General features: G+C 50.6%; 7 protein-coding genes across 7 annotated transcripts; 4 read left to right on the top strand and 3 right to left on the bottom strand.

Moving 5' to 3' along the window:
- Positions 1 to 72: 72 nt before the first annotated feature.
- Positions 73 to 1,372, top strand: HMPREF1120_00616 (cytochrome c peroxidase; the record flags this gene model as incomplete). The annotated part of the gene is made up of 3 exons (XM_009154615.1): positions 73 to 634; positions 697 to 939; positions 1,005 to 1,372. The coding sequence occupies 3 exons, from the start codon at positions 73 to 75 to the stop codon at positions 1,370 to 1,372; spliced, it is 1,173 nt and encodes a 390-aa protein (XP_009152863.1).
- A 992-nt stretch (positions 1,373 to 2,364) lies between these two features.
- Positions 2,365 to 4,263, bottom strand: HMPREF1120_00615 (cholinesterase; the record flags this gene model as incomplete). The annotated part of the gene is made up of 5 exons (XM_009154614.1): positions 2,365 to 3,253; positions 3,345 to 3,438; positions 3,515 to 3,580; positions 3,662 to 3,767; positions 3,832 to 4,263. The coding sequence occupies 5 exons, from the start codon at positions 4,261 to 4,263 to the stop codon at positions 2,365 to 2,367; spliced, it is 1,587 nt and encodes a 528-aa protein (XP_009152862.1).
- Positions 4,264 to 5,174: 911 nt separating this feature from the next.
- Positions 5,175 to 9,590, bottom strand: HMPREF1120_00614 (ATP-binding cassette, subfamily B (MDR/TAP), member 4; the record flags this gene model as incomplete). Its single annotated transcript, XM_009154613.1, has 4 exons — positions 5,175 to 8,255; positions 8,303 to 8,559; positions 8,629 to 9,014; positions 9,061 to 9,590. The coding sequence occupies 4 exons, from the start codon at positions 9,588 to 9,590 to the stop codon at positions 5,175 to 5,177; spliced, it is 4,254 nt and encodes a 1,417-aa protein (XP_009152861.1).
- A 441-nt stretch (positions 9,591 to 10,031) lies between these two features.
- Positions 10,032 to 10,505, bottom strand: HMPREF1120_00613 (uncharacterized protein; the record flags this gene model as incomplete). The annotated part of the gene is made up of 1 exon (XM_009154612.1): positions 10,032 to 10,505. The coding sequence occupies one exon, from the start codon at positions 10,503 to 10,505 to the stop codon at positions 10,032 to 10,034; it is 474 nt and encodes a 157-aa protein (XP_009152860.1).
- Positions 10,506 to 10,830: 325 nt separating this feature from the next.
- HMPREF1120_00612 (uncharacterized protein) lies at positions 10,831 to 13,044 on the top strand. Its single transcript, XM_009154611.1, has 2 exons — positions 10,831 to 12,126; positions 12,180 to 13,044. Exons 1-2 carry the CDS (start codon positions 11,356 to 11,358, stop codon positions 12,465 to 12,467), a joined length of 1,059 nt encoding a protein of 352 aa, XP_009152859.1. The 5' UTR covers positions 10,831 to 11,355; the 3' UTR covers positions 12,468 to 13,044.
- Positions 13,045 to 16,509: 3,465 nt separating this feature from the next.
- On the top strand, positions 16,510 to 19,403 carry HMPREF1120_00611 (uncharacterized protein). Its single transcript, XM_009154610.1, has 3 exons — positions 16,510 to 17,153; positions 17,211 to 17,333; positions 17,407 to 19,403. The coding sequence occupies exons 1-3, from the start codon at positions 17,133 to 17,135 to the stop codon at positions 18,895 to 18,897; spliced, it is 1,635 nt and encodes a 544-aa protein (XP_009152858.1). The 5' UTR covers positions 16,510 to 17,132; the 3' UTR covers positions 18,898 to 19,403.
- A 652-nt stretch (positions 19,404 to 20,055) lies between these two features.
- Positions 20,056 to 24,113, top strand: HMPREF1120_00610 (endoplasmic reticulum to nucleus signaling IRE). Its single transcript, XM_009154609.1, has one exon. It carries the CDS (start codon positions 20,431 to 20,433, stop codon positions 23,968 to 23,970), a length of 3,540 nt encoding a protein of 1,179 aa, XP_009152857.1. The 5' UTR covers positions 20,056 to 20,430; the 3' UTR covers positions 23,971 to 24,113.
- The last annotated feature ends 203 nt before the right edge of the window (positions 24,114 to 24,316 follow it).

The raw sequence follows: 24,316 nt of genomic DNA, 5'->3' as shown, positions 1-24,316 counted from the left end.
TTTCTTTTATTTCTCGTTGTCGACCGATCTCTCAAACCGCCCTACCCCGAAACCAGTACATTCTCTATCACCATGGCTACGGCTGCTGCTGCCCGTACCTTTACCAAGGCCTTCCCTCGAAGCGCCTCTTCCGCGACCTCCTCTCTCCGCCTGGCCGCTCGGCCCACCAGAAACAATGCCGCCAAGCGAGTCTTCCAGCAATCCTCCCGTCGGCAATACTCGTCTGCTCCAGAACCGGCCAAGAAGTCGAGCACTGGCGCAATCGTTGGAGGAGCCGCCGCCGCCGCCCTGCTGGCAGGTGGATTGTACTTCTACACCAAAGAGGGTGGTTTGCCCGAAGTTCATCTGAAGTCCGGCAGCGCAGGACAATCAGCTGGTCTCATCAATCCTACCAAGGAAGACTACCAGAAGGTGTACAACGCAGTTGCAAAGGCTCTCTGGGAGCATGACGAATACGAGGACGGATCGTATGGTCCTGTGGTTCTGCGATTGGCGTGGCACGCTTCTGGCACCTACGACGCTGCCACCGGCACTGGCGGTAGCAACGGTGCTACCATGCGGTTCTCTCCCGAGGCCGACCATGGTGCCAACGCAGGCTTGAAGGTGGCCCGGGATTTCTTGGAGCCCATCAAACGTAAGTTGATTGATTTTCCAATCAATCCAACGGTGTCCGGTCCAGACTAACTGTGTCAACAGAACAATTCCCCTGGATCTCCTACTCTGACCTGTGGACCTTGGCCGGTGTCTGTGCCATCCAGGAGATGCAAGGCCCCAAGGTTCCGTGGCGACCAGGCCGACAAGACAGGGACGTTGCCTTCTGCACTCCCGACGGTCGTCTGCCAGACGGCTCCAAGGACCAAAACCACATTCGGCAAATTTTCGGCCGAATGGGCTTCAATGACCAGGAAATGGTTGCTCTATCTGGCGCTCACGCCCTGGGTATGTTTTTACCACTTGTATCTCCGTTTTGGTTGACGTGTTACTAACGTTTTTGTCTTTCTCAGGACGATGCCATGTTGATCGCTCCGGCTTCGATGGTCCCTGGACCTTCTCGCCAACCGTCCTGACCAACGACTACTACCGCCTTCTGCTCGAGGAGAAGTGGGACTGGCGCAAGTGGAACGGCCCAAAGCAGTACCAGGACGTCAAGACCAAATCTCTGATGATGTTGCCCACCGATATGGCGCTCATCAAGGACCCTAGCTTCCGGAAATACGTCGAAATCTACGCAAAGGACAACGATCGCTTCTTCAAGGACTTCTCCGCCGCCGTCTGCAAGCTGTTCGAACTGGGTGTCCCGTTCAAGAGCAGTGAGAGTGACAGAATCGTCTTCAAGACTTACTCTGAGCAAGAGGAGTCGAAGGAGGAATAAAACGTTCGTGTTGGAATTGCAGAAGGGCAAAACTTGGCACAGGCGTTGGTCTCCCTTCTACTTCCTTTAGAGAAGGAGATGGATCGCGATGAGGAGGTTGTAATGTGGCCGTCGATTGTGATTTGTCCATCGTTCTCCTCAATCTCTTGAGTTGTGTTGATTTGCAACCCTTTGCATACTGCGGTGGCGCTTCCGGGGGATTTTGTCAGATTTGGATTTTTTAATGGAAGGATATCAACCAAAAAGAACTGTTGATCAGGAAGAAAAAGAAATGGCAAAAGTAGGTGTAGAGCAGTCGGGCGCAAGCTAGACCACTAGACAACCTAACCTACATAGACATAGACATACACTGTGAAGGATCATGACTTTTACCAAATGTGCTTTTTCCCGTAGTTGTCGGCGGTAGGGAAAGACTGTGTTGAACAGGCCGTATCGCGAGTGCGCGAACCCGTTTGCGAGCCTTTCTGGGTTTGGGTGGTTGGCCCGCCTCATCAGAACGAGGCTGAAGCCCCCTGACACAGAAACATTGCACATGGACCGCAACAGGTCACATGTGGTTTCGCTGCTTCGGCTGGCCTCCTGTGAGCTTCGGGTATTTTTAACGCTTCTACTTTGCCCCCTTCAGCTTCGCATTCCTCGCAATCGATATTATTTACTCAATGCTGCTCTGGTGTAGTACTGACGGAACAAATAAGTAAGTGGTACAGTACTTATAAGTCCAATCCCTCCGAGTATCCAGTAACGCCATCTGAACCAGGATAGCAATCAAAAGTAAGGATACTAGTACGCGAGAAGGTACGCGAGTATACTATGACTTTTATTATTCGACATAACGAGTAGCTCCTGCCTTCCCTTCATCTACATTAGCTGTCTTTCATTGCACCATGATCCGTCCACCGCAATCTTCTCTCAAGCAGTTAGCTCCTAATCGCGGCGGCTTAAGCTTAATCCCCAGGCTCAAGCCCTAGAACCCTCCAAGTCACCTCACGTCCTTACCCCGGAGGCGCAGACCCAGCTTCCGCAGCGCCCGAAAGCTCATAAATCCCTCTATACAAACCACACCTGAAATCAAGCTGCGCAGCCTCGAGAGGCGAATTCAAAACACCACTGGTCCACAGATTCGCCACATTCGGCACTTTGGCCCAGCCCGGACCACCAGCGGGATTTCTTGCAAACGTAGCCCACGAAGTCTGCATATATTGCGACAAAGCAGCCTCATCAGCCGTAGCATTGACGCGCGGATAAGTGCCAAAAACCAAGGTAATCTCGGAAGAATGATAGACGCCCGAACCGGGAAACAGCTGTGTATTCTCGAACGTGGCATTGAAATAGTATCGCCACGTAGGAAACCCGGCCGTCCGCGAATCGTTGGCCACAATGCCTGCGGGGCATTGGAATGTGAGGTCCGTCCGGATAGCACTTACTTGTTGGTTGCCGGTTTCAGGATATGCGGCGAGGATGGAGTCAACGAGGATCGTTTGGTTGGGGAATGTTGCCTCAAGGACGGCAGTCGCATTGGTCATTCCGTAACTAAATACCGTTCCTTCGTTGGCGTTGGTGCCTGATAGGATGGGCACGGGGGCAATGTTGCCGCTTAGTCTGGCGGCTTCGGGAAATCGGAGGTTTGTTACGTTGTCTGAGACGGGTCCGAATTTGAGTTCGAGGTGTTCGATTGTCGATTTTATGGTGCTTGCGGGTTGGTCGCGGAGACATGTTAGGTTGGAGCCTGGGTGGGTGCTGGTGCAGTTTAGGGCGGATGCTAGGGTGACCCATGATGTTGGGTCGTTGGTCGGGTTGATGTAGAATGAGGTTTGGCCTGATTCCATGATTGCCGCCTGGAAGGGTGGGTTTGAGGGGTGAGTGGTTACGAGCATGTCGACGCTGCGTGTTGAATATGGGTTAGCTGAGGAGGGAAGAAGTGGGAGAGGCTGAGATGTGTTTGGGGATGTTGGTATAGTATAAGGAGATATACCTGGCTGCTCCGGCACTTTCTCCGAAGATGGTTACTTTCTTCGGGTCGCCCCCAAAGGCTTGAATGTTTCTTTGGATCCAGTCCAGCGCCAGGCCTATGTTAGGTCAGATATGCCGTTCTTCTTACAGTAGTTGTGGACTGTGAAATAAAGGTCGGTTTCGCGCGCTTACGTTGATCCAGGAGCCCCAGGTTGCGCTGAGTCAATGGTAGTTCTGGGGATAGTGGAAATCCAAAGACTGATGCCAGAAGGGAAAAAGGTGAACGGTCAGCATTGGTTTAGCGAAAAGAGGATTGAGAGAGTGCTGCACTTCACACACCATTTGTGCGATAGTTCAACGACACAATAATCAGGTCTTGAGCCGCTGCAAATAAAGTACCGTCGTAGGCGTTCAATGAATTGGCTCCGAAGGTCATGTCGCCGCCCTGCACTCGTGCGTCAATATCGTATCCCTGACATGACAGATGCCTATGGAGCACGGTTACAGACATAAATCCACGCCATGACTGTCCTAGCCTCGCCTCCGGTGCCGGGGACATAGACGTTCACATTGAGACAATCTTCACTCTCTCCGGCTGGCGGAGGTGGCGTGTTGTACCAGGCGATAGTCGCGTTGCGAGTGGCCTCCGGATAATTGAACTGCTGAATACACGCGGGGCCATACTTGCTTGCATCGAATGGTGTCGTCCATTGTGTCGGCTTGACGGGCGGCGCGAACCGTATGGGAGATGCTGCGAAACGAATGCCCAGATACTTGTTGACCGTGGCGGAGGCTCCTGCTGGAGAGGTCGCTACACCCACCACAGGCCCGGAATCTATCGTGACAGTGGGAGCAGCAGCCGCAGAGACCGGGCTGGCATGGCCATGATGCAGTAAAAGAGAGAAGATGCTCACACAGACAAGCTGCATAAACACGGCCATGGCTGCTATATTGCTTGCAGCTCAGATTGGACAGGCCCCAAAGATCAGAAGAGATAGTCGCCGGGCTTGCTGCCTTTTGCATGGGTTTATGTACTCGTGCGGGCGGCATTTTACTCACAGCAGGCCGCCGCCATGCTGGGATTCCCTTGGATGCTTTCCTTACCAGTGTATCGGCCTCGGCAATATCTTACATTACCCATAGCCTGGTTCAACTACCGTACCCCAAACGCGGAGAACCCGGTTTGTGTGGGCTGCAGATGGGCCATTTCGTCTGCTAGGCGGTGGTAGACGAGTCGCAGCGGAGAAGCGATCGAAGGCGCCATATCCAATGACTGACCCGAAGAGGCAGGGAATGGACCGAAGCGACCGGGGAGAGAAGCACATCCATTCGGAGAGGGCCCGCCTTTCAGCGAAGAACAGGCTCGAACCTGGGGTAGGACATTGAGCTTGATCACCTCAAGTCCGCTCGGCATTCAGGTACTTCAGGACTGGAGTGATAAAGGCGGTCAGCGGCTGCTTACTCGATGACATTGGTATGCCACTAATGGATAGACGCTCGGAGGCTGAATCAATGTATCATCTCATCAGGATCATGACGTTGAAGTGTACAGTTGTACAAGTTGACTGTTGTAGTCCCTCGACGGCGGCTCGTTAATCCGAAAGAGGATTAGTCACCGGCTGAACTGGCCAACGACGGTCGCTTCAATTCTGAACCAACCTCGGTCCATGGCCTCAACATCTGGAGCTACGCTTTATGCATGACATGAAGAGCGTAGAAATACTGCACTCGGGGTCAGGGTATCCTTGCCCCTGTACGTGTCCACCAGCAAGTTTGATGCGGAGACGAAAAGCATATCAAGCGTTCTGGGATGGAGACGACATACAGACAGATACAGAGCACGACACCAAACTCAAGCGTCTGCAAGCCCGTCCTTCTTCTGTTCAGCGTTCAACAGCGTCCACAACGCCGCTCTCCTGGCCAAAAGGTTTTCGAAAGAACCTTGTTCGACGACAGTTCCTCGGTCGAGCACTACCACATGATCGGCGGCCGCCATCATCTCCTTCGCATGTGTCACCATAATGACAGTCATTCTCTGTCCTTTCCGAGCGACCAGCTTCCTGATGCTGGAGCGTATAATATCTGCACTCTCTTCGTCAAGGGCACTTGTTGCTTCGTCCAGAATCAATATCCTAGGATCTCGCACGAGCGCACGTGCGATAACGATGCGCTGTGCCTGACCTCCGGACACTCCTTGCCCACCATCTCCTACCACTGTTGCGTAACCTTGGGGCAACGACTGGATGAACTCGTGAATCCCAGCCGAACGCGCGGCTGATTCGATGCGCGCTGCAGACAGAAAAGGTGAGTTGGATGGTAAACCGTAGCTGATATTCTCACGGACGGTTGCAGGGAGAAGGACCGGGGTTTGTGGCACAATCGCTATGAGCGAACGTAGGCTTGCGAGATCGAGGGTCCGAATATCCCGGCCAGCCAGCGTTAAGGACGGCGGACCACCTGAGGTATCGGTGGGTGATGAAAGGACCATGTTGTCGGCGGATGGCGGATAGAGGCCAAGAATGAGAGCAGCAATTGTAGATTTGCCAGACCCTGACGCCCCCACAATGGCTGTGCATTTCCCGGGAGGTAGGGTGAGGTTTAACTGTCGAAGAACGGCCGTATCAGGGCGAGTGGGATAGAAGAATGTCAAATTGATAAAGTGGATGGGCCCATAGAGAGTGTTGGGATCCTTCACGTCCAGCTCGGTTCTCCCGGAATTTTCATGCGTTATAACTGGCGCCCTGACAAGGCGTAGGAGTCTGTTGGCAGTATCCTTTGCTGAACTGATGTCCGGAATGTAAGTCACCACTGCAGAGGCATTGGCAGTACAGAAGAGAAGGAGTGAGAAGACCTCCAAGATGGATTTCACAGGCCACTCTCTGTCTTTGGCTAGGCGGCCTCCATACCAGAAAATCAACGGCGTGAAAAATATGATTGCCGAGTCCGACAAACCATAGAAAAGGCCACTGGATATCGCTCGTTGCCTTCCAATGGAGAATGCCTCGGCCGTGGCGTGGCAATATTTCTTGTGAAAGTATGATTCAAGTGTAAGTGATCGAACAGTCTTTATATCTGTGAAAGCTTCAACAAAAATCTCGCCGATCTGCTCACATGCGTCATTCGTTCGCCTCTCCCAATGAGACGAGGTCGACTCGAAGCATCTGGTGAGCAGGTAGAGGAGAGGCGATGCTGCAAGGCTGACAAGTGTAATCTTCCAGCATGTGATGAACGACCATATAACTGCTGCCACAAGCATAATTGCCACAACGAGCCATTGAGCGGCAAACCGTCCCACAAGATCTTTCATGTCTTCAGCGCTCCGATCCAAGCAAGATATGAGGAGGCTTGTGGCATTCTTCTCTTCGTCAAACCAGCCTTTAGGCTGGCGGAGAATATTTTTCATTGCTGACGTTCGAAGACCATCTACCCAGGTCTGACTTACACTGCCGAGGAGATAATGCATGGAGAACGATGCAATTCCATCCATCATAGCTATTCCAAGCACTGCCAGAGAGTATTTCAGCGCTTTTTCTCGGTATCCAGTGGGCAGAGAATAGGTGGCGAAGACCTGGACGAGAGTGTATGAAAAAGCTGCTGGCGCTCCAGCATGACAAAGTGCAGCCCCCAATCCACAGATGAGCCTAAGTCTGTCTGCCGTCTGGAGGATTGGCCAGACGCTTGCCAGAATAGTAGAGATACGGTGTGTTTTGAGCTCTTGTTCCCCTACTGAGGCGCTTCTTTCACCACGGGTGTAGCTGAAACCGTCGATTCTGTTGGAGAGTTCAATGTCCAATGGAGGTATAGGAAGCATTTTGCTCTCAAACCCTGGTGTGCGAGGAACGGCTATGACGGCGGTTGCATATCTGCTGATGTCGCCTCTGGCTTCCGGGACACCACTTTGCCCTTGAAATCGCCCACTTTGAGGCATCCCTGGCCCAAGGACGTACATAGCTTTGGCGCGAGCCAAAGACTGTCGCTTGAGGTTCTTTATTGCGGCTTCAGTGCTGGTAGATAGCCCCTTCTTCAAGCGCTCCCGGAAGGTACGGGAGTCTCCGGGGAGTGAAGTGTATCGCGTGGATTCGTCTTTCACGATTGCATCTGCACCAACGCCGAACGAATCCTTCCTGTAAGGGCCTGTCGGCGAGGTCATGGCGCCAAATTCAGCGTCTCCGTCGTTCAAATGATGCTTGGCTGGCCATTTTCTGCTGAGCGGATAGTGGTTGGACTTGGAAGACTCGTTACTGCCGACAACTTCTTTACCGACATCACCTAGTTCGCTCCAATGACCTTGGCGTATGACCCGTCCACTCTCCAGAATGTATACCATGTCGTGCCCTTCGATCTGAGTCAAATCATGGGTGATTATGATGGTAGTCTTGCCTCGACGCCAGCGGCGGATTCCTTGCATTATAGCAACTCTGCTGATAGGATCGAGCGCGCTTGTTGCTTCATCCAGTATTAGTACAGGCGTATCTCTGAGCCGGGCCCGGGCAATAGCAATTCGCTGCTTCTGGCCGCCTGATAATGAGGAACCGCCACGACCAACTCGTGTATCCACTCCTGGGAGAGCGTCTATGGTAGCTTGCAAGTCTGCTAGCTGAACACAGTGGCTTACCTGCGAGGCAGTAACCCGTCCGGGCTCATTGTGCCCCAGAGCAATATTGGCAAAGACTGTCTCATTGAATAAGGTCGTTTGCTGCTGAACCAATGTGATGTTGTTTCGGACCCAACTCGTCGCAATATCCTGCAGGTCAATGCCATCAATCAATACTTTTCCACTTGATACCTGGTAGAACCCGAGGAGTAGTTGACCAATGGTGCTTTTTCCAGAGCCGCTTTTGCCGATGATGAAAGTTATGTGCCCGGGTTGGAAGGAAAAGGAACAATCCCGAAGTACAAGCTGGCTTTGACGAGCTGGATATGCAAAAGTAACCTTAAAAGAGTTAAAATTCGAGGTCGTACAAGCACGTAGACACATACAGCTTGAACCTCTATCTTCCCTCCACAGAACTGCGGTGACCGGCCAGGGCGAGACTTGTGCGTGCGTCCTTTAGAGACTCTATCCAACACATTCTTGAGAGAGGCAGCGGCGGCTTGGGCGCGCTGAAGCACGATAATGTGTGGGAGGATATCCTCGAAGGACTTTGTCGCTATCAGAAAAGCCCAAAATGCTGTCACCACCTCTCCAGGGGTTATATTGCCAGAATGGACCTGGGTCCCTCCGAACCAGAATCCTGCTCATGATCGTAAGAAAGTGTAGAATCCTGTTTCGTATGCGCACTTGCCCTGGACAAACATGGTGGTACCGGCAAATCGAACAAACCCTACCTGCGCAGCGCTGAATATACCTTGCTTTAGACAAGACGCAGCTGCTTCTCTCACTGCTGTGTGATACAGGCGCCATTCATGATCTTGGGCGTTGAAACACTTAACGGTCACAATATTGCTGATGCTGTTATTTGCCATCTTGGTTGCTTGTGTCAATTTCTGCTCGTGCTTCTCAACATGTGACTGCGCTTGCTGAGAGAGGATGCCGACGCCGAGAGCGATGACAGGAACGACAGAAAGAACGACGAGGGTCAACCTCCAGTTCGTGTAGAAGGCTATGCTAAGTGATGACAACCCCTGAACGAGACCTAGGATCGAGAGGCCAAACGGCTGCGACGTTCCCAGCTGGAGATCTCGAATCTGCCTGTTCTGATTAGCGTCCGCAAGAATCTCAGTTTGATAAATCCTACGTTTGAAGCCTTGTGAGGAGCGTACCAACACCGGTCGTCCGCTCCTCATACCATTCAACTTCCCGGTCCAAAAGAGCTTGAAAAAGCTGCTCACGAATACTTCGTGCTTGCAACTCCCCAAAGGTTTGCCAGGAAGCGAAGAGGCCGGCCTTAGAGAGGAAGGTACCCAGGCCAATGCCTAGGAGGGCATAGACACTGCTCATAGTCTTATCCATGAGAGTCCTCCCATCATCCTCTTCAGATGCAAAATCCGAGAAAGCTTGGAAGTATCTCCCAAAAACAATTGCCAGGGCTGGTTGCAACAGTCCCGCAGCGGCCGAAAGAAGTACACCCACCGCAAATATGGGTATGTGTGTCTTCCTTGAAAAACTGAACAACAGTTTCCATTGTCTGCGGCCGTCATTGGATGTGGGTCGGGCGGTCGGCCCTCCCTGGGGCTCATCTTGCGAGTGTCGGATCATGTCGTAACAGAGAAAACTAGACGTGTTGGGGGCACAAATCAATGCAAGGGCTGGAATAGAGATAGACATTCAGAGGAGAAGAGAAGACATTGGACTACCGCATCGACTGGACCGAGATTGCGTAACCACGGTTGGTATTTTTCCATAAGCCTGGCTTTCACTCTCTCAAGATCCGCTGGCCGCCAAGCGAGGGTCGCAGGATCGCTTAGTATTGTTCTCAGGAATGCTGTGGCAGACCTCCGGACGGGATAATATGCATCTCCAGCCATAACCTGTTCGTCCATTCGCGCCCTTCCAGAGTCCTAACACCCTTTTGCAACCCAAGCTAAATACCTCCACATCGCTGCCTGTTGTGCAGTATGGCTGGTCCTTCCTTGCGCCATATGCGCGAAGCAGTAGCTTTCTGAAACATTGTGCACTCTGCCATGTTATCTAGGGCACATTGTTCGCACCCAGGCCTGGCGAAAAGCGACTCGGCGTAGACTGGCTTCGGTGAGGTCTTTTTGACCCTCAAGATTTGTCAGCAGCCTCCTTCTGTGCGCGCTCATAGATCCAGTCATTGAGGCCGGCACGGTTCCTCGCAATCTCAATTGCGTAGAACTGCATGCGAATGACGAAGATGGTTTCTTTCTCTCCGTACTCGGTTTTGGGACTCTTTCTTAACATGGTGCCGAAGTTGTAATCCTCAATTTTCTTTTCGCCTTTTTCGTAGACCATGGCAAAGTTCCTCCACTTCTCTTTGCCTTCTTTGCTCTTCATCTGGTCCTCATCAATTTCTTCAGCCGGGTCAAAATCCGGGAATTCCTGTTTGAAGTGGTCAAGAATTTCATCATCCAGTCTGGTAAGTCGTAGTTTTGAACCAGGGAGCTTCTCGAGAATTGACCAATACACCGACATATGCTGAACCGCCCTCACGGCGAATTGCTTCTCCATATCCTCATAATTGGGAGCATTCTCCGGGTCTATGTAGTTGGTGAGAGACATGTTGCCAGGGTTCTGTCTGGTTACGTGGTGATAGAAAGGCTAAAGAAGCGGTCCCTTGCTGAGTATGTTGACGAGCCTCCGGAGTCGGCGAGCTCACAAATCTTATAGTACAAAAACACCCGGGCACACTTGATGGATGTGATAGTACAGTATTAGTAGTAGTAGTACACGACCTGGAGACGATGGTCTGCTCAAGAAAAGTGAAGATGCTTGGCGCGGGCGGGAGAATGCTTATCTAAGCATGATGGGGCTGATGGGGCTGGTGCTCTTACTAAGCAATGCATCCGAGTTCTGGCCTGTGGCAGCGAGTCCCGTGATGAGATCTGCTTTTAAACACTCCATCTCATTTGTGTGTACCGGGTAGGTAGCTCCCGCAGCCGTTCTATAGTACGACCAGTCCTGGCCCACCAAAAAGTCCCTGGGATTTTCAGTCATGTTCCCGTCTGCTGTCTTGCATAAAAAGCATGTGAAGACATAGTACACACTTCCGCCCGAGCCTACCATCTGCCAGATCTCAGTACAACACGGGCAGAGCGCCTACTACTGCATCCTCTGACGACCTGCAGATTGGACGTTCACGGCTCCACCTCGCACAGCAGGCCTAACCATCCCCCGATGACATTGTCCCAACAGGAATCGCAGCCCATGGATTGAAAGCACACATATCTGAAACTGGCTGCCTCACGATTCTCACTCGGCGTCACTCACTGACTGCTGATACGGCCTACAACGTTGTATACCTCCCCGCGAGCCTGAAGGCCTTTTGTCCACAGCCCAACTCCTCATCCTGCGTCTAGAGCTCGCCTGTTCCTTCAATTGCTCTGCGGTTCCGTACACTTCGCTGCCTAGCATGGAGATGCCTCAGATTGCTCGTCCTATCCCCCGCCGGCCATTCGAGTTGAACCCTGCTTCAACCGATTCATCGCTGCCTCCATCTCCGGCCACAGAGAGCTCCGACCCCGATCTTTTGCCAGGTCAAAAGTCGGATTCTACGCCTAGCAGAACCCGATCGATTCTCAACCTTACGTCCTCTACCTTACTCGGCATATATTCGCCTACAGGCTACGATGAGCGAGAAGACTCATCCACCCCATGGGGGACGGGGGCTCAGACGCCCGTGCAAAGACGAAGCATAGATGACTATAACTCTCGGCATCCTTCCTCACTGACTTGGAATCGGGATGCGGACAAACCACGGTTGAAGGGAAAGAGGAAGGACGGCCATCGCCATTTTGTGCCCTTCCTTCTGCAGACATTCCTTCTGTTCGCGTTTGGGATTGGTTATGGGTCAATCGTGACGCACCTCCACAGGCAGCAGCTCATAACACCAGTGCCTGTGCCTAATACCGAACGCCATTCTCTATATTATCAGTTGTCTTGGGGTGTGTTTGGTGTTTTGCTAGGTAATGCTTTGCCGCTGGTGGACTCGTTCTGGGAGAAGACCGTATCGCCTGCCATTGCATCTCGCGACCAAGTCGGTCAAGATGATAAATCACAGGATGAAAAATCTTCTGCTACGGCTGGGGAGGCATCGGGCCCTTCATACGACAGCGGATTAGGTCCTATTTGGTACTCGGCCGTGCGAAGTATAGGGGTGTTCGTTGGTATCGCTTTTGCGGTGGTGAGTTCTCCATCCCTTGACAGCTTCTTTGCCCTACTCATTCTTTAAACTAGCGACGACTTCCCTGGCAATCAACCCTTCAGGTCGCCGGGACTCTGGCCCTGGCTAATCCTGCGCTATGGTACATGATTGACCGTTCGCTTCCCGGCTTCGCTCTCTCAGCGGCTGTCGGCACCATAGGAACGGTAGTGCTCCTGCTGCTCGACCCGAACTTTGTGCCACTTCCAGCAATCCATCAGCCAACAGCGTCTGAACAATTTGGCGTTTACACTTGGTTGGCAAGCATTCTTTTTTGTACCAGCCTTTGCTTTGGAGCCGTCGGGAGACGGCTTCAGCTGTGAGCATAAAATTGAAGGGATTTCCCCGACCAGTTTTGCGGAAACGATTCAGTTTTTCTAGAGCCCTTAAGACCCCAAGTCGGTCTTGATTGTCGAGATATTACTTCAATGTGTTGAAATTCTCGGGAGCAGCAGGACTCTGATTGGCTTTAGGGGGACCTGCTGCACGACAGCACTCTCAAGGTCTTTCTGCATCATGTCTTGGGTTCGAGTTCCCGTGCCTAGGGTCCTATACCCGAGGCCTCTCGTGCAGCAGGCTCGAAGTCAATGAAGATGCCTGCTTTGACTGGTCGAGCCAACGGTGCAATGTGCCCTTCCGTGCCAGGTGTGATGTACCAAACTATTGCAGTCCATAGCTCGTGTACCTCCGAGTTGGGCTTTCGTAGTACTATCGGCGCAAGAACTCCGGCCGTCGCCTGGCATCGGCACCTTCAATCTTGGATCGCCGCGGGCCACGGTACTATTATAATTAGCACAGAAGGGAATCAGACACTACCACGAGCAATTCATTGCCTACCTATCCGCTTTCCTCTCCTGCGAACTCCATGGCAAAGATGTAGACCCGCACAGAGTAATGAATTATTCCCAGCGATTGGGCAGCTGTGCATGAGCTCAAGCGCCGCGATGCAATGGGGTAGGGCGATCGGGGGCCATAGGCTCGCAAAAGCGCCGTCAGTGACATGACTGGTGTCAGACACTTTCACGGAGGTGGTTTCAGGTCTCACACGGCACTGGCAAGGTGCGCTCCGGGGAATGTTGCGGAATGTTGAAACCGTAACCGACTGCAAGGGTCAGCTGTACCTACGCGATGAGGAAGAATGTGACTTGATGTCGCCAGTAGATGGTGTTGACGATTCTTGTTTGGGAGTGAGTTTAATCTTGCATGCCTTGCATACAGGCAAACCATTCCGAGCGGTAGCAGCGTAGCGAGGTGTGGTGGTCTGGGGGCTGTCTCATTAGGGCTATTTGGCAGCCCTTTTTTCAGGACGAAAAATGGACAGGGTGGATACTCGTACAATATTTGTATAACGCTAAAAGCGCCACCCGTCGTACCCCCCCTTATCCTTCCTAAAGTAGTTTAGCGCCGACCAAAAGGGGTATAGCGCCGTTCTAAAATCCTAAGTTTTAAACGATTTACTACTACGTCTAGGACGAAACCGTCCTAGATAGTATAGATATCGAGTTTACGAACGGAGCGAGGCGAACGAGCGCTTAAGCTAATTAGAGATCTTACTAACTTAGTAGTCTTTATAATTTATACGCGTTAGGAGTAAAAAGAGGTTTATAAATAGATATATAAATTTAACTATATAAGTATTAAACGAGATACTAAGGTATCTTCTTCCGTAAGCCGCCTACGACGTAACTATCGATTTTAGCCCTAAAAAATAGCTAAGAATAGCGAAGACGTTACTCTTTAAGATATCGAGCTATCTCTTTACGTATTCGAGTTAGCGTAAGTCGTATAGACGATTACTAATCGACCTCTTATAAGAGTACGCGGTATCGATTAGAAATATTAGAAGGATCGAGTCTCTATCGTTAAGTAGTATCTCGCGTACGCCTTACTTTATATTTTAGATACCTAATTCTTCTAGGTAATCGCTTTAAGAGTCTAGATAAATCTTAAGCTTCGAAAGGATTATTCTAAGCCGAGGCGTCTTCTAGGAAGGCGCGGTCGCTAGATAGAAGACTAGAAGCGTTACCGTTAAGGAGAGGAGTTAATAAGCGGCGAAGAGTAGGATAACGGATTCTACTCGTAAGTTATAGATAACTAGCTCTAAGTACTTAATAATAAGGAGGCGAAGTTATAATTAAAGAAGAAGCGAGACGTACTCGCTAGGCTCGTGCGTTAAAGGGCCGTCGAGACTTAGAAGACTATTAAGAATAAACTATATCGAGATCTCGTTACTCGCCCGATAACTAGAAAGTATAGCGTAAGCGTTAATAGTACTAGCGACTAGGCGTCCTCTTTTAATACCTTCGATAAGGATAATGAGATAGAGACGCTAGAGAATAAAGAGGTAGATCGACTAAGTCTAACTCCGACTCGAGAGAGATTAATAATAGCTTAATCGAGAGGTTCGAAGATAATAATATCGATATCGAAGAAGTCTCGTCGGGTAATAGTCCTAGTATAGTAGACTATAATAAATAATACCTTTAAGGATAGTTTCGTAGCGCTTAGCGAAGGTATAAAGATTATAGCTTAGGTACGAGCGACTCCGATATCGAGAGTAGCGACGAAACTTAACGAGAGACTTAAATAACTAGAGAAGGTCTAATAGAAGGCTCGAGAGGCGTATAATAGGCGTTAGAATAATAATAAGCGACTAATATAATATTAAGTACGCTTCTATTAACGTTATAGAGACGTTAAATAGTATTAATAATAGTAGTTAGATATATAGAAGTATAGCTAAATCTAGTAGACGAAAATATCGATATTTCGAGTAAAATATAGGTTTTAAGAGATAAATCGATTTTTTTTTTAATATTACGAATATACTAGTGCGTTATAGAATACGGAGAACTTTATAATCTTAGTAGCGCTAGTTCTAATTAAGCTAGAGTTTGGCGGGGTTCCCTAGGTTTTTAGCCGACGCTAAACCTAATTAGGTACGGAATTTAACGTTAGTCTCTACTTTTTAGGTTATATAATTACTATTTTAGTCGTTCGAGAGATACTTTTCTATAGTTAGAGGCTTTATATCGAACTTTAGAGATGTCTAGTTACCCCTTAAATATATAAAGATATTAGTAAATAGTACGGCGTACCTAACGAAGGTATCGACGGGCGACGAACGTATCCGTAGGCGCTTCTTTATCTCTAGGATTCTCTATAAATTCTTCGAGAGAGTAAATCTATATTCGACTTTAATTTAATAACTACTTATTAAAGTATTAAATACTTGTCGAGATAGGCTTAAGTTACCGTTTATTAGTTTTTTATAAGCTCCGATATATATCGAGAAGCTATAATAGGCGAGATCTCTATATAAATAAAGCTTATCGCTATCGTTTACTCTATTTACTTTCTAAAGATCTTTAATTCTATCTATAAGCTTACTCTAGAGAAGTACTCTAAAGTCTTCGTTCTTCCTACTAAATAGTCTCTCGTAGGACGTAATAAGGCCGTTAGAGGTTTTTACTACTTAGAACTTAATAGCGTATACCTTCTTAAACCTAGTATAGAGAAGTCTCTAGTTATACGTCGGACGAGCGATTTTAAAGAGAGTCCCGTCTATTTAACCTAAATACGGTTACTATCGCCCTAAGCGTCTATAGCGCTAGTAAACTTATTAAGGCGCTCGATAGTTAGTAATCTTACGTTCTACTAAAGCCTTTTCTTAAAGAGCCGAGATAGATAGATATAGATATCGTTAGAGATTATTAATATCTAGCCGTATAAATATCTAAACTACTTTGTAAGGTCGCTAAGGCGTAACTTAAGGGCTAGCCTCGCTAGAGCGATATAAATAGCCTTCTTCTCGCTCGGTCGATATCGATAAGACTAGGATATCTTCGATAGTCTTAAGAAGGGTAGGAAACGCCGGATCTTCGCGTAAGTAAAGCGATAGCGGTATTTTATAGTATATTTATACTAATTATCTATATTAAACTCGAATATCGAGTACGGTATAGAGATAGAAGACGGCTAAAGACGGCGGCGCGAGATAGGGTCGGTATCGAGTATAAAGAGTATTATACTTATACTTAACGTAACGGCTTTGATAATAGCTACGAGAGCGGCGTCGATAGTATTATCGAAGTCGTCGACTTCGTTAACGTTAACGAAAACGTCGCTAGTAGCGCTTACTATTTATAAAACTAGCTATCTATAAAAAGGCTTAAAGATAGGAAGAGTATAACTACTTTTTTATATAAGAATAACTTAGGGTAAAATTACAGTGTAAACTGTTCTCCCTAGAAAGATTACGCATAAGGTTCTATATAGAGAGCCGGCCGCGCACGTGTATGAATTGGCGTAAATAGCGCGCCAAGCGACTCCGCCTCGTCCTGGACGAAAAAAAGTTGCCAAATAGTTCTATTGCATTGTACGTGTATTTCAATTTCGCACTGCAGCAAATGGCCATCTGACCTGACCACTCAACGTGCGAATGATCAGGCGCGTCATGGCCCAAACACCCAAACACCCGCCGCGGACATGATTTGCAGGCCCCTGAGCATGGGACGGTTAAGGACTTGATTTTGCGCGGTGCGATAGGCGTCAGAGGGTGTGTTTGGGTGTGTTGCTAGGCGCAGTTGGGTAAGGGCTGATGTTAGCATGTGGTTAAAAAAAATCCTCGCAAAACTTTAGTGAATGTCTGAGCGAAGAGACGCCTTTTCTCGTTAAGGGGCGTGTCCGTTCAGTGTTCAGTGTTGATTGATTCTCAACTTGGACACAATCCTGTCCAACCCTGGCATGTCGACGTCCTCGATTGCCCTTCGGTGCCCCTCGGACATGCCTCGTGCTTCAGATCTCCTGACATTCATTTGACGCCCTTAACCTCTTGATTCCGCCCCGGAGCTGGCTCTTGTGCGACCCTCATACCTTTGCTGCCCAACTGGCGCACTCCATTCTTCGAACCCGCCAATATCCAACACGTCCACGGCAGAGAGCCACCTGAAGATTCACCACTCACGAACATCCACGCAATAATAATAATGGTTTCTTTTCAATGCGAGGTCAGCACCAATGCGCGACGTGCTTCCGCGGACCGCCACTGACTTACTATCGACCAGGGGTGCGGCGATGTGCTGACCAAAAAGAAACTCGACCCGCATCGCAACCAGTGTCGAGGCGCCGTTTATACCTGCATAGACTGCATGACGACTTTTCCGGGCACGCAATATAGAGCACATACAGTATGATCATCGGCGATGCGGTTACGACTGGATTGCGCTCCATGCAAAGAACTTTTGACTGACGTGGAAACAGTCATGCATTACCGAAGATCAGAAATATCAGGGCGCTTTATATCGCGAGAAGCCTTCAAAAGCCGCGAAGAGGAAGTCCGTCTCAATCGTCGAGCCGGACAACAGCACGGCCCTCGTTCCTCAAAAGGCCTATGTGGAAGACGCGCCAGACACCGATGCTCTCCCACACGCCCCGTCACCGCCTCCTGCCGTCCCAGACTCCAGCTCGAACTCCAATCGCGACAGCGTTTTCGATTACATGGTCGATGAGGGTACTCCCGGTACGCCCCAGATAAGTTTCACTACAGAGAAAGACAAGGAGATGTCCATCAAACAGAGTGCGCCGTCGATTTTCTCCGGCAGTAGGCCGTCCAGTCGTCATGAAGAGCTGCTCCACAGTAAGGAGTACGAGGAAAATGGTTACACTTGGGGCGCCGAGCCGGTGAAGCCTAGAGGCGCACTGGAAATGAGCAACAGTTCGTTGTCGCTCGAGTTCATGACTCCGGCGGCAAAGGAGACCAAGTCGAAGTTGGACAGAAAGGACAGACCACAGGTGCATAGCCGGACGAACAGCGGGAGTGAAAAGAAACGGAAACGCCCGACTGACGATCATTTACACGAAGGAGATACCCTTATGGTGGACACAATCAAGGCGGACACGCCTGGCATTGTCCACTCCGGGCTCACAGGCGGCCTCAGTAGGATGATGTCCAAGGACGAAGAGTTTCCCTTTGGTCGAACGCCAGTCACGGACGATAGACGCGACGTTCTCGAAAAGGAGCGCCCTACCCGCCGAAATCATAAACCCGAAGACCCCACATCGCCTCTAAAACGCACTCGTCATACGAAAGATGATCAGAATGGTCTAGGTATCTCTATCAAGGGTCACGCCGCCAAAGCGCTTTCGATGGTAGGCGGGGCACTTCTCGGTGGTGGGCCTCAGAATGACAGCCAAACGGGTCGGACACGGAGAAGAGCCAGCTCTTCTGACAATGGCCAGAGTGCCGTGCGAGTGCGCGAAGGCGAAAAGCGGGAGAGGAAGAAACACAAGGTACACAGACACAATGGGACCGCTTCGGCAAACATCCGCCATGAGCACCGGTCGCGACGGCGCTCGCACAGCGATGAATCCCCATCCCAGTCCCATGGCGACAGAGCGGCGCGAAAGCTGAAAGCGATCGAATACCGCAAACATGATGATACCGGCTCGGATTCGGATTCAGACCATGGTCACCACCACGGTAACGGCGTCACAACACGGCGCAAGAGTTCTAATGGGACGATGGTGGTCTTCGGAGCGGAGGAGAAAGCTAATCGTGCATGTCGAAGTTTCCTCGCAAACGCGCCAGGTCTTGAATCTGACAAGGGCTACTCTATCCACAAGATGCTAAAGCGCTGGCATAAGCAGAACGATGTCAGAAGCTCGTCTCATAAGGCAGAAGAGGAAGAAAATTTGTGGAGGAATTTGAGGCTGAAGAGGAATGAAAGGGGCGAGTATGTCGTCTTCTTCTGACATACTGGACCTTGATACGGCACTTAATCAACGGGATCCGGTACGACTGGTTCTCGTTACCACAGACTCGGGACGCCATGATTCTCATCCTCGTGGTCCAGCCTCCTTACGAGTTTCTTTCGTCCTCTATCCGGAGCATTTTGGCTGCATGCCACGACTGGCGGGCATTGCGTTTTTCGGGACTCGGTTTCGCGGGATATCTCAAATGCGCCACGTGTCTATTCACATACGATTCGCTGTATACGTACTGTTTCGGTGGTTATCATGGATTCCTGCAAATGATATGTGGGATTTCGCGCTTTATGAATGTACAGTTTGATGAGAGCCGAATGCGGCAGGAGCGTGTAGATTATACTGCCAGGCATGAATTGATATTGAGATATCACGTAATTTGATCATGCTCTCTGCTCTTGTTGCCATATCAGTGAATACAGTGGGCAATATATACTACTCCTGGTGGATGGATCAGACCAACAGCCAGCGACATGGGCCTAGCATGCATCCAGGGTAATATGCTCAACGATCTGAGCATGTTTGTCTTTTCCTTGTAGGGTCCGGATATATCTTCGGCGATGGCCTTCAACCTTCATATTCGCACATCCCGCGTTGACATGTTCGGATGGCCATTGCACTTGCCTTGACATCAAAGACCGGATTGTCGTGGTGACAGGCATTTGACGGCGTCAGGATGCAATGTTCAGGAGAGGTATTCGTCATGGGCACCACGGTACTGTGTGGGCACGGAGGACAGCCTGAGTGAAAAGAGAAGGTTCCAGGCTCAAAACAGGCCGGAAGACGGGGTGCGGCCGATCTTTAGCAGCCCCGGTTTATGCCATTTGCCTGCCAGTGAGGGCTCGACGGCAAAAGAAAGCTGGGTCTGACGAAAATAATGGTCGCCCTGTCTCTTGCTGTGAGTGGCGACATGAGTGAGGGCATCGTCAGACAAAAGTAGCATGAGAGGGACTCCCGGCCTGGCAGAGCAGTAACAGCGCCGGCGCTGATCCTAGTACGGAACTTGGCAGCCACAATGGTACTCCGGGCACTGACTGGCTCTCACAGGCTGCTGAAACGCCCCCTGGGGCTGAGTTATTCCTGGCCGGGTGCCTTTCCCAGTGCGAGACTCCTCCCAGGACAATAGCAGTAACGTAGCAGTAGTAGCAGCACTAGCTCAGGCTTCCGATGTGCCAGTCGGCTGTCCACTCGCACCACTGGCACGACTAGTACTGCAGCCCAGAGACGACTTCGGACCTTACTGTACCTGTTGTGCGTGCACCTGCAGGCCGGTGCCAGTGTCTCGCACGCAACCACACCACGCCCATCACCATTTCGCTCCCTTGATTCACCCTTGGCCGAATCTCACCTCCCACTACTTTCTCACTTCCTCTACCAGTCACTTCACTCCCACAACCACGTTCCTTTCTCTGCCAATATCTCTATATATCAGACACGTCGACCAGTCAAAGTTATGTGGCTCATCACCTAGATGCCGCCCTTCTAGCATCATTCGCACATTGGAGCCGCAGCTTGTGTACCATGGCCAGACCTCCGCTTCGGCCTCCAGGCCGACGTGGAGGATCCAAATCAATGCTGACATGGGCCCTTCTTCTCCTGCTCATTGCTGCCGCTCAACCTCAGTCCGTCCATCCCCCCGAATCCGTCCAGAGACTGGTCGCTTCCACTCAAAGCGTTCGCGCCGAGTCGAGCAGACAACCTCGTGCTGGCCGCAGCCCAGCAGAGATTCCTCTCCTTAAGGACGACATCACCACAGTCCGGTTCAGAAGTACTGATCAGGACCCCTCAAACCACAAACTCCATGCCTTGGCTCCGGCACATGATAGCATCAGTGCTGTTAGAGCACCTCTTGTCCAGTCAGCCGAGTCCTCTGGACTCTCAGCGCTCCCCTCAGCGCGGCTGCTGCAAGATTGGGAGGTAGAGAATATCATCCTACTAGCCACCATCGATGGCACCATACACGCCCGTGACAGAAAGACTGGCAATGAGAGGTGGTCATTGGGTATACCGAACAGTCCGATGATCGAGACGATTCACCATCGATTAAATCGGAGTGACGCGGACGACTCCCATTACGAAGATGACTTTATGTTCATTGTCGAACCCAGCAAGGACGGGAACCTATACATTCAACACCGTGATCCGAGAATCGGCTTACAGCGCTTGGGTGTAACGGTCAAATCTCTTGCCGCCGAAACTCCGCAGTTTGTGGATGACCCTCCCTTGGTGACGATCGCGTCTCAAGAAACGACGGCATACGTGGTGGATGCCGCCACAGGGAATGTTCTACAACAGTTCGACAAGAATAGAGGATTCTCCAATGAAGACGATGGCCGCAGCTGTCGTAGGCTTAGCGGCTTTGAACTTGAGGATCCTGCCTGCGAGTCTCGGGGAACGCTGAACCTCGGACGCGTCGAATATACCATCCAGATTTCGCACAAACTCACGAATCAACCCCTGTGTACAATCAAGTTTGCTGAATGGGTGCCGAATAAAGGAGATAGCGACTTGCAGAGCCAATATATTAGCCCTCTCGACAACCTCTACATCCAGAGCTACTACAATGGCCGAATCATTGGTCTTGATGGCAGCGGAGACTCGGGAAAGATTCACCGCTTCACGCATATGCTGGATACTCCTGTTGCCAGGGTTTTCGATGTTGTGCGTCCGCTTGACTCCAAAGACCCATCTCCCAAGCTGGTCTTGTTGGCCCGGCCAACCGATTCGCCCCTACTTTCATCGCACCAGGTGTGGCGGAACGAAATGCAAAGGTCCGAGCGTGTCTTCGTCAACAAAACCGCGAGCGGTGTCTGGTATGCCTTGTCCGAACTTTCGTACCCTGGTGTCACCAGTGGTGCGGCTCCTGCGAGCTCGCACTGGAATTATGACATTGAGCCATTGGATTTCCACGACGGTATGGAAGAAATTGTGGGCGTTCACGTTCTTTCCATGGAGACAAGCAACGCCCCTTTGCGTTTGACCATTTCCGGGCCGCCCCCAGCGACTGACTTGGGGGAGGAAGCCGAAAGAGAGATCGCAAACCTAGGATCCAGAGTCCCGCCGTCCTTGTCTCCAGTATTAAACCACCCTCTTCTATCGGTGTTCAACATGATCGTTGTGAGCGTGCTTCTTCTTTTCGTGGTGGGTGTTCAAATGCGATTACCAATCATGTTGCGGGTGCAAGGGTATCTTCGCAAGGCCGGCGTAGAGGTTGCTATTGAGAAGGTGCAGCCTCAGCCCCCTATGAATGCTGCTCCTCAAGCCAGTGATCAGGAAATACCGGTTGCCGATGTTGAAGACGAGGACAAAAAGCCCGAAGTTGTCTCCGAAGCATTGGAAACCGCGGTCAGCACCCCGGCTAGAAGCCGTGCTCAAAGTGCTGCGGTGCCAATGATCGGTCCTGTCAATACTGTGAAGTTGAACGATCTCAATGAGGACAATTCAGACAGTGAATCAGAGGATGACAAGGCCAAGCAGGAGCCGAACTCAGCCGAGAATGCTGAAAATGGTACGACACCTCGTCCCAGGCACGCCAAACGCGGCAAACGCGGTGGCAGAAAGAACAAGAAAGGGAAGAAGATGATGGATCCGAAGGCTATGGATGAAAAAGAAGAACTTGTTGTTGAAGTTCCTACCAAAGATGGCATGCTGCAAGTGGGTAAGCTCAAAATCGACACGCGGGAAGAAAAGTGCTTGGGACGTGGAAGCAACGGGACTGCGGTTTTCCCAGGCTCGCTGGACGGCAGAGAAGTGGCTGTCAAGCGACTTATCCGAACTTCCAACAGTCTCGCGGCCAAAGAAATCAAGCATCTGTTGTCAAGTGATGAGAATCCTCATGTCATCCGATATTTCGGTAAGGAGGAATCACAGCACTTCACGTACATCGCGCTTGAGCTCTTTACTACGTCCCTGGATCAATTCATCGAGCGACCCCTTCAATTTCCGAACCTGGTCAAGTTTCCCGAAGGATTCGACGTCAAGGATGCGTTGCGTCAGATTACGGACGGCGTTCAACACCTTCATTCACTAAAACTTGTTCATCGGGATATCAAGCCGCAGAACGTTCTTGTTAAGGCGGTGAAAAGCAATCGCCCGGCAAATGGTCTGCCCAAGCTACAATTTGTTATTTCCGATTTTGGCCTGTGCAAGCCCTTGGAGGAAGGACCAGAGTCGACCTTTGCCCCTACTGCGAATCATACAGCTGCGGGAACAACGGGTTGGAGGGCGCCAGAACTACTCGTCCATTCTCGCTCTGCGGTTGCTGCATCGAGCACCACCTCATCCGCATCGAGGTCCACGACACAATCCAGTGATGGAACAGTCATTGACCCACCTTCTGGACGCCGCGCCACAAAAGCAATTGACATATTTTCTCTCGGCTGCGTCTTCTACTATGTGATGACCCAAGGTCGGCATCCGTTCGATGTGGGCGGATCAAGCCTTGGTCGTGATCTGAATATCAAAGAGAACAAGTTCAGCACGGCGGATTTGCGATTGCACGACTACCAGTACGATGCGGATGACCTTGTCATGCAAATGCTTAAACACGATCCAAAAGAGCGTCCCGATACATCTCAAATTCTCCGGCACCCGTACTTTTGGGATGTGGCTGATAAACTGGAGTTCTTGTGCGACGTCTCTGATTGCTACGAGCGTGAAAAGAACTCGATCAAAAACATTTTTGACGAGAACGCCGTTCGCACACCGGCGGAAAAGGAATCACTAGCCGAGCTCGCTGCCCTAGAGTCTCTTGCGCCCAATGTCATTGGTCCGTCGAAAGACTTTTTGCGTGCCTTGCCAAAGAGCTTCGTCAATGAGATGGGCAAACAGCGCAAATACACGGGGTCCAAGATGATTGATCTCCTACGGGTGATCCGGAATAAGAAGAACCATTTCCATGACCTACCGGACGACGTGAAGGAACAGATGCTAGGCGGGAGTCCCAAGGGGTACTATGAGTTCTGGGCCAAGAGGTTCCCCAGTCTGTTAATCAATTGCCATTGTCACCTCTTGGAGAGGGACTTGGTGGGACGGTTTCGGATGGAGAGATACTATGAATAGTGTCCAAGTACTAGCAGAGCATGCATAAGTCATGTCTAGCTATCGCCAAGCGTGCTTCTGCTACTGTACATCTACCTGCCACGGCTCTGACTCAGTGTCACTGCCTTTCGATACCATTCACAATTTTGAATACTTGCAATGAGTTGTGAATTTCTCGACATATTCGTAGCCCTGGGGCTGATCCCTGTAAAACACAACCCAAGCTTCATGTCATGTCATCCCGTAGTACAGTACCGGCACTGAGCCCATGCCTCTTGGCTTGGTGATATTTCCGATGGCACGACGAGTCGAATGATGCTGATCCATGGCAATCAGCTCTAGCTCTTTTCTCTTTGCGTGATTTTGG

Source organism: Exophiala dermatitidis (genome assembly GCF_000230625.1).
Source record: "Exophiala dermatitidis NIH/UT8656 unplaced genomic scaffold supercont1.1, whole genome shotgun sequence".
In the NCBI taxonomy this organism is placed as follows: Eukaryota; Fungi; Ascomycota; class Eurotiomycetes; order Chaetothyriales; family Herpotrichiellaceae; genus Exophiala; species Exophiala dermatitidis.
This window is presented reverse-complemented; position numbering and strand designations above follow the sequence as displayed.